This window comes from Pangasianodon hypophthalmus, chromosome 9, assembly GCF_027358585.1.
Source record: "Pangasianodon hypophthalmus isolate fPanHyp1 chromosome 9, fPanHyp1.pri, whole genome shotgun sequence".
In the NCBI taxonomy this organism is placed as follows: Eukaryota; Metazoa; Chordata; class Actinopteri; order Siluriformes; family Pangasiidae; genus Pangasianodon; species Pangasianodon hypophthalmus.
The window spans coordinates 1,354,255-1,363,754 of NC_069718.1; the positions used below are offsets into that span (position 1 = coordinate 1,354,255).

Genomic DNA, 9,500 nt, shown 5'->3' on the forward strand with positions numbered 1-9,500 from the left:
GTAGTAATGTTGGTTTGTTTTGACTAGGCTCGATTGCATATTCGGCTGTGTGCTCATTGTCAGGGTGACGAAGATTACCGTCAGTTCTGTCCCGCTCTTCAGGCAGCACTGCTGTTTTGTTTCTGTTTTGTTTCACTTTGCTTTCTTGGCTTTTTTTTTTTATTGTATTATCATTATTGATATTGTTTTTTTCCTTTTTGTTGGTTTGTTTTTAATCATTTGTTCCCATTTTGTTTTGTTTTTGCCAAATTTTGAGTTGTGTCTTGCCCTTGTGTGAGCTCTTTGGCTCTAGATTGTTTTTAGATTTCTTTAACAGGGTTGAGTTGTTTTGGTGCTACCACCTATTCGGCTCTGTGGGTGTTTTTTGGGCTTAAGCTGTTCTGCACCTGGCTGTGTGAGTGTGTACGTGTTTGTGAATTATGTTAATATCATTTTTTTTCCCTGTTTTGTTACTGTTTCATTGAAACAAGTTTAGCCTTTATTCGAGTTTATGTAAATTGTGGCTAATTGTTTTGTCTGTGTGCTTTGTTATCTATAGGTGCAGAGTGTTTTGAGCAGCCATGCTAGCTTCCTTGTGCTGTGTTGATGGTGGTCTCTTTTCCTCACCAAGTGCCATGCTTTTCACCTACATTCAACTTTAGGGTTTGTAGAGTGCATGTATGCTGGAGTGGTGTTGAGTTTCTTGGGCCCAGTGCTGTTATAGCCAGACCACTCTTTCCTCATTGGGAAACCTCCACCCTGTAGTATTTGTTTTTAATTTTTGTTGTTTTTTTTATGTTTTTAATTTGTTCCTCTGACCACTGATTGATTGATGTTGCCTGTGTTATAGGTTTTGTCTGACTTGGCCAAATCGAGATTTTTTTTTTAATTATAGTTGTGTGTGAATAAAGATTTCTATTTTTGGTATTGGAACCCACATCTCTAGCCTTTTATTTCAGCATATAGCGAACCTGCGACAATTCGGGTTAATACCTATGTGGTCAGAATAGGTGTCATTTCCCAGGGTGGCATAGTTGATTTTTTTATTTTACCAAACTGGTCTTGTTGGTTTTCTATAACCCTTCTTTATAGCCCCACCACAGGTGTGAAGTCATGTGTGTATATATCGCGGTGCAGCCAGCGCCCACGGTCACATCGGCTCACTTAGATCAATGAAAAGCGCGTCAGTCTGCAGTTGTTTGCGGCATCCCATGTGCAGGCAGCTTGCACTCTCTCTATTCTCAATTCCCTGAGATGATTGGTGGAGTCACCAGGCACTCAGCACGTGACCTCTACTGTGAGATTTCTCCATCTTTTATATTCTTCCATTAGTTTGGTCTTCCGGTTGCTCCCATTTTTTTTCTTTAAGAGAAGAAATCTGATCCAAATCTAGTCCAAATCTGATCATATAACAAGAATATAAAATAAATTATCACACTGATAAGTGATACACCATAAGAGAGATAAACTACAAGTGACATAAGCAACTTGTCACTTTCTTGTGTGTCTGTAGGGTTAGGAACAGAGATCAGAGAATGGAGCTCAGGATGATTCAGGTCCAGCAGGTGAGAGGAGCCACAGTGGAGGAATTAATCAGGATACAGCAACATTAAAAAATTTATTTTCAATGATTTGGGGAATGGATTACATGGTATACAATATAATCAACTCTGGATTTCGTTCATTCCAAAAACAGAAATGCTTTTTCATCACCACCACCAGAAGCTAACATACAAATAAAAAAAAATATTTTGAATTAGTCTATAATAGCAAGAAAAGTTAAAAAAAAAAAAAAAAATTTAATGTGATATGTGAGAAATGAGGTCAGACAATGGGGACAACACTATAGCTGCCGATTCCACACTGATTCTTGTTTCGCAGCATTCGTATGTAGCCCCCCTCTCCCCAATCAGCACCCCAACTGAAAAGAGAGAGAGAGAGAGAGAAGTATTTTAGCAATGATTTCATTACCAAACTTTGTTAAATAAAAACCTTTCCAACAATAACACAAATGAATAGCGCAAGAGTACAACAGTGAACGTGTGTGCGCGTGTGTGTGCGTTTAACCTGTTTTTGACCAGCCAGTATTGCTGCCCTTCTTCTTTTCCATATCCCACCACCAGAACAGCGTGATTCAATGGTAGATTCTTGCAAGTGGAATTATAAATACCTAACACACACACACACACATTAATCGGAATGAACAGATGTTACTAAGTGAATAGAGATATAAATAAGAGGCACGCTGTTTTTCTTTTTAGAAAGCTAGGCAGAAATGTTCACAGGGCATCTGTTTGAGACCTTCTATTTGAGATCCTGAAAAAAAAAAATCATGCAAGGTTTTTATTTTTTATGCAGGTGAGAACGAGCGGTCAAATACGAAGCTCTCAGGACAAATGGAGACCGTGTTCTTTAAGATTTTTTGAAGTAGGAATAAATGAAATAAGAGGGGCAGGTACATGTAATAACTGTGTGATTCATAAAAACAGTCCTGCACACATCTCCAGTTCAGACCGATTATGAACGGGAGTGATGTAGCGGAGTTTGAGGAACTGTCAAAGCTAGAATTCACACACCATGCCAAACAGAGTTCCAAACAGAACTTAAACAAACTAGCTAACCAGCCGGGCATGGACATGCATTTCATTACCTAAACACTCTTCAGAACACTACTTTTCATTTTACAGTGTAGGGTTCATGTTTAATTCATTTTTTTTAAAATCTATAGGCTGTTTTGAGCTGAACGTAATCTGTTTAATATAAATACAATTAAAAAAAATCAGTCAAAATTCTGTTCACACAATAACTAATTTTTCTGTTTATTTTTTTTCCATTCTTATTTTAAAAAATGATCAAAAAAGAAATTCTGACTCATATGAGACATGAGGCTTTACAGATCCAAATGCACATACTTATGATTATAAATAATTGACAATTAATGGACAAACACACCGAGCTGCTAATGTACAGTGTGTGTGTGTGTGTGTGTGTGTGTCACCTTTACTGTAATGGTGAAATGTGACCTCATCCGCATTAATTCCCACTGCAACCGGTCCAATCTTAGCCACTACCTTCTGCAGCTCAAACTCATTATTATGTTGAAGAACCCGGAAACCAGAACAGTGTCCATATTTATGATTAGCACGGCAATATCGGCAGTCCTGCACAATTAAACATTAAAGTGACAACAACAACATTATGTGTGAGGTAAGCATTATTTTCTTCAAAATAAAATAATAAAAAATATTGGATAATGAAGACTTTGGCATGGCAGTTCTAGAAAAATAAAGCTAAATTGTGTGAAAACTACAACTGGAAATCAAGGTCACAGAACCTCCACTTTTATCTAGGCCTATGGGGTCATATTATTTGGTTAACAGTTTGGATAATAGTAAAACTAATAATAATAGGAAATTGCTATTAACAGTGGTGGTGGGGGGGACAATCTTTTTCAAACATGCATTTTCTATTCAGCTTTTTTAAGGAATTACTTTTTATTTAAACACAAATTGTCAGAATACTAATAAAATAAACATGTAAAATTAATAAACACCATGGATGGAAGGAGCACTTTGAGGAATCTCCGTAACACACTGGACATGCCTTTCCTTCAGGAAGCAGTGTCAGAAATCTCTGGTGTACCTCTGGTTACTCTGGCAGTTAGAAACATTCACAGCTGGAGATGTTGAAAGTCTTGGATAAAGTTGGGGTTGTGCGGTTAACACGTCTCTTTGGTGTTTCATGGAGATCTGCCAGGAGCCTTGGACAGGGATTTTGGTCCCTTTTTAAAAAAACTGAATCTGAGGAGTTGTTACAATTATAGGAGATTTAAACTCCTCAGCTTCCCCAGAAAAGTCTGCTAGAGTTCTGGAGAGGAGACATCATCCAGGCCATGGAACAGCAGACAGGACATTTACTCTTGCACAGCTTTGTGAGGTGGGTATGCTAATCCTGTCTACATGTGCTTTGTGGATTTGGAAAGGGACTATGATTGTGATGACCCTAACTATGTACTCCTAAACTTTTATATTCACACACTTCTTGTGCACAATTAGCTAATAATGAATCAGTAAATAAGACACACCTCCTCTTTATTATATAATGAGTGATATAAAGATATGGAAGAAGTAAGTTAGGAAGTAGGTAAATGATTGGCCATAGGAATCTATAAAATAGCAAAAAGTACCTTTCCTTCATAAGGGTAGTCAGCATCAGTGCTGATTCCATTATTGTTTATAATGTAATTAAAGGCATTAGTAATGAGTCCTCCATGGCAGCCATGGTTTCCCTCCGTACTACTGCAGTCTATCAGGTTCTGAACACTCAGAGGAACAAGCGGACTCTTCTTTTTCATCATTTGAGCTTCTAAAGCTCCAACAGCACTGAACGCCCAGCATGCGTTGCAGTCACCCTACATACAGTCAAACACAAACACACACACAAAGTGAAGATATATGTGAAGTGAAATACCATGTTTCCTCATTTTTTTTGCACAAAACAGTTCATTGAAAAGCTCCTAACATACTGTACACATATATACCTGGTTCCGCACAGGGCTGACAAATCCATCATCAGTCCAGTTCACACTGGGAGGGAGGGAGAAATCACTCAGAAAGGTGAAATTCTCATTAGCATCCTGAGGAGAAAAATTCTCCACCCTCAGACCATTCAGTTTAGCACTGACTTCTTCTGTTGTCTACGCACACACACACACACACACACACACACACACACACACACACACAGATGAAATGGAAAGAGAGAAAGAAGGTTTTTTTCCCCCATATATAACCCCATGGGCATCATAAAGAAACACAAGCACACTGGATCATACCATGTCTGAAAGGTGATTGATCCCAATGGTAAAGGTGTGTTGTCCTGCTGCAGCTTCTTCATTGTGCTTCATCACTTTAAAAACATTCTGCTCCCAAACTGCTCTCCTGTATGCTTCTTCACTCTGACACACACACACACACACACACAAATCCATAAAACTGTGTCACTGAACATAAAAAAACCAAAAACAAACAAACAAAAAAACGCTAATAGGTTACTTCACTCTTCATGTAGGATGCAACTTTTATTATTTTTTCCCTTAAAGTAAGGCCAGAGGACTCAAGTCCACTCTTGGACTTGACTCTGGTCTCAAGTTACTTCCTGTATTGGCTTGGACTTGTCTCTCACTTGCCTGCATTTGTTCTCTGACTTGTTTCAGTCTCAGGCATTGGTCTCAGTAAATATGGATGACAGAAAATATCATAGTGGAGTGCAGAAAAAAACCTGTGGTGAGTAGCTTTGACCTGAATATTGCAAGGTGGATTTTTCAGTGACTGCAATAAAAGCTAATGACAGAACATCTAAAAGGTAAGGACCTACCTTTGTATTATATTTTAGAAATTCACTTGGATTAGCTTTATCATACCTTCTGCTCCATGGAACACATTGTCTCCATGGAAGCCAGAAGTTTGAAGTTTGATGATGAGGTAGCATTGTGTATCTTACTGCTGTAAATTTATTTTATATTCAGACATTTGGATATTTCTGGTCAAAAGCACACAAACAGAATGCCAAACTATTATATATCATGAGAGACCTGAGCAAACTGAGCGTGCCACCACCCAGTAGTTAATAGCAAGAACCCAAGTGCACAACAAATAGAAAAAAAAAATCACAAATTAAAGATGAAATCAAATTGAAATCAAAAAGGGGAGCTGCACGCAAAATGTCTGAGGCCTGACACAAAACAAAATAAAAAACAGAAGAGCATGGGAAAATGAAAACCAAGGAGGAACTAAAAGCATAAACTTAATCAGGAGGCATTTAATCTTAAATTAAATGTAACATAGGAATGCCAGGGGGAAAAATCCACTCACTACAGGGAGTTAACTATGCTTTTCTGTTTTGATTGTTATACAAGAAGGAATTTAAGAGAGTGGCTTCATTGACAAGTCAAGGTCAGTCTAGCACAGAGAAAACGCTAGAGTATAGCACTAGTTTTAAAACACCCAAAATACTGACCAAGTCTTTTACCAGGACTCTGAAACAAAGTCTAAGCACATGAGAGCCTGTATGCTGCTCTTAAGTAGCCAAGTGAACAGGTGTGGCTCGTTGGTCCTGATTATTTCAGAGCTGTCCTGTGCCTCCCTCTGGTGGCCAAAGGCGGTCTAGCTGAAGACGCATACCCAGACTGGGCTGTTATACTACATGATTTGAATGTGACATTAAAAGGAGACCTAACATTTAATCAATTCAGGAAACTCCTGTTTTGGAGTTAACATCTCCCAAGCATCTGTGTTGCTGAAATGTTAGAGACCTTCAGTAAAGTGTGGCAGAAAAGAAATATACATAACATATGACTTTAACAGCTGCCTGATTTCAGTAGGGTCTTACTGCGTAGGAGCTATTAATGCAAACCACTCCAACTTAAAAGAATGCAAAAAGTATATTTTGATCTTAATTTAGTATAATGGTCATTAAATTGAAATCAAATATTAGCTATGTTATTATCTATTATCTTTTATCTAGTTCATTATGCACAAAAAGGACATGCTGTTTAAGGTGAGTGAAAGCAATGTTAATTTGTAACGATTACAAGTTCTTTTAGATTAATCTTTGATTCATTATCATTTATATTTCAGTGTAATAGTTTAAACTATATTCATGAATCTTGCCTTTATTAATAATAATAATAATAATAATAATAATAATAATAATATAATTAACAGCAAAGTACAAAACCTGCTTTAACGAGTCACATACATTTTATCTAATATTTTTTATCAGGCTTGAAGGCAAGTGTATATTTTAAACACACAACTGAAAAACGTCAGTCCTGAAAGCGCTACCCAAGAAAATATTTCAACTTAAACACCTGTGCAGTGTGAATCCGAATACTGAGAACTTTAAGCACATAAATATTGACATTTCTTTTGCACAAACTGTAGGTTAATAACTCTTAAAGTGACACATTTCAAATCAAAAGGATTTTAGTATCTGTTAAATCATTTAAAACTCTCAAAAGTGCTGCTTCAGTTCTGTAGTGTTAATAGCTTCTTGTTTTAATTGTGAATTGTAGTGTTATGCATTTCATATAATTTTACAATACAATTTTATAAAACATTTGTTTCTTTTTAAATATTATGGTCTATTTTTATTTATGTTAAATTAATATTTAATGTGTGTGTTCTCACCACACTGCTGTAGTTTTTATTGAATTCGGTTTTCCAGGATTTCCAGTAGCTGTCTAGATTCATATCACAGCAAACCTGAGAGAGCAGCAGAGCCAGAAGCAAGACACGCATCATTGTACCTGTTAACACAAACTGAAATTAAATAAAGAACAGTAACGTTTCTTATTCTGTTTTTTCTTATGCTCATAGTCTGAATATCATTATAGATGTACATAAACATTATATGGCCAAAAGTATGTGGATATCACACCCATATGTGGTTCTTCCCCAAAGTGTTGGCACAAAGTTGGAAGCACACAACTGTGTAGAATGTCTTTGTCACGTCTACCATGGACATTTACAATCTACCCCCAGACCACCAGAGGGCACCCTCACTCATGTTTTTGAACTTCTTTTGTTGTCTGGCTGATTTCCTATGCTCACCTGAGTTGTATTTCCCCTGATTAGTTTCCCTATTTAAGTTCTGTTTGTTTTCCTTAGAAGTCCCTGATATGTATGTATCCCTGATATGTATCTTCCTGTTGTAGGCTTGTCTTGATTATGCTTGGTTTTGCTAGTTCTGGGTTCTTTTCCTGCTTTTTAGTTATTTGGTTTTTATTCAATAAAGCTTATTTGCACTTGCATCCCTGTTGCTGGATTTGTTACAGTCTTTGTATGCTGTAGCATTACAATTTCCGTTCACTGGACCTAAGAGGCCCAAACCTGTTCCAGCATGACAATGCCCCTGTGCACAAAGCGAGCTCCATGAAGACATGGTGTGTTAAGTTTGGAGTGGAAGAACTCGAGTGTCCTGCACAGAGCCCTGACCTCAACCCCACTGAACACCTTTGGGATGAACTGGAACACCGACTGCACCCCAGACCTCCTCACCCAACATTAGTGCCTGACCTCACTAATGTTCTTGTAGCTGAATGAACACAAATCCCCACAGCCACGCTCCAACATCTAGCCTTCTCAGAAGCCTTCACAGAAAAGTGGAGCTTATTATAACTGGAATTAATCTTGAATGGAATATTCAACAAACACAAATGAATGTCCTTAGTAACTGCTTCAGGATTGGGTTAAATAGATCATTTTAGGGATTATGGCCATATCGTGGAGAAGTTAGAGGCTGAGCGGGAACAGGACTCAGTCAGTGTGGAGGAGTTCACTAATGCCATGGGGGATGCTGATATTGTGCAACGGCTGCTGGAGGAGCACCCATGTACACTGGCCCGTGCCTACAAGATTGCACACAGGTATGAAACCACATGTCAAACAGCCGCTAATGAAACACAACTCATGCAGTATACCACAAGACTAATGGAATGAAAGACTAGAGCAGCTATGTTAGGAGAGTTCCCAGAGCAAAGCGAAAGTGATGAAAGAAACCCAGTGCCATCAATCCCTGGGTGGAGACAAAAATACAAGAGTGGAATTCAAACCTCACCTGCCAAAGTACAAGAGGAAGGGAAAAATAAATTGGGAAGAGATTTTATGTCACAACTGTCAAGGCATCAGTCATATGAGGTGGAACTGTCCTTCGCCCAGGCTTAACCTGCAGCATCTAGCTCGAGCTCTACCCCAGACTTTGGAAATCCAACGTGCCTCCACAGTTCTCAGAGTTCATATGAGATCATTAATGCAGATGTATGACCCCCACTCAAGCTATCTACCATACAGGCTCTGCAAGGAATAAGCCCTATAAATTTTGATGTCCTTGGGGAAGCTGACGTTCCAATACAAGTCAGAACCCATACAGTCAGTGTCAATTTCATCGTGGCAGATGTAGCCGAGGGCACTGAAGCCATTCTTGGAACAAGCACGGGCATGCCTTGACTTCGGCAGCCAGAAAACTGTATTGTCCGCTGAGCAGATACCGTACTTCAACCTGAGGAACAAACCCTGAGTACATGTGGTTCGGATTGCACGCACAGCTGTTTTTGAGGCGGGATGTGAATACATCATGCCAGGCAATTCACATTTCCAAGAGCAGATGCAGTGCAACGTGCTGTTGAGCCCAACTAAAGGTTTCATGGAGAAGTACCAGGTGATGGTGGCATGGATTGTAATTGATGCCCATTCAAGTAATCAAATCCGCATCAGACTGTATAACTGTTGCTGTGAAGGTAAAAAGGAGTCATTGCTGGAGTCCTCCAGCCTGCTGATGTGGTTCAGGCCACCTCCCCAGAACTACCCTCTTCAGACCCACTCCCTGCTGTCATCCCAAGTCATCTTAAGTCCCTGTATGCAGAGAGTACGACAGAGCTGGAAGATACAGAACAGTGTGAGCTAGCAGAATTGCTTAATGCCTACATTGATGTTGGTACACCTGTAAAGCAACAACCATGT

General features: G+C 38.8%; 1 protein-coding gene across 1 annotated transcript; it reads right to left on the reverse strand.

Annotated features, from left to right (window-relative positions):
- Nucleotides 1–1,572: 1,572 nt before the first annotated feature.
- Nucleotides 1,573–7,311, reverse strand: LOC128318845 (procathepsin L-like). Its single transcript, XM_053236910.1, has 7 exons — nt 7,170–7,311; nt 4,814–4,936; nt 4,520–4,675; nt 4,166–4,390; nt 2,978–3,140; nt 2,047–2,149; nt 1,573–1,900 (listed from the first exon to the last, which is right to left on the reverse strand). Exons 1-7 carry the CDS (start codon nt 7,281–7,283, stop codon nt 1,804–1,806), a joined length of 981 nt encoding a protein of 326 aa, XP_053092885.1. The 5' UTR covers nt 7,284–7,311; the 3' UTR covers nt 1,573–1,803.
- Nucleotides 7,312–9,500: the final 2,189 nt, after the last annotated feature.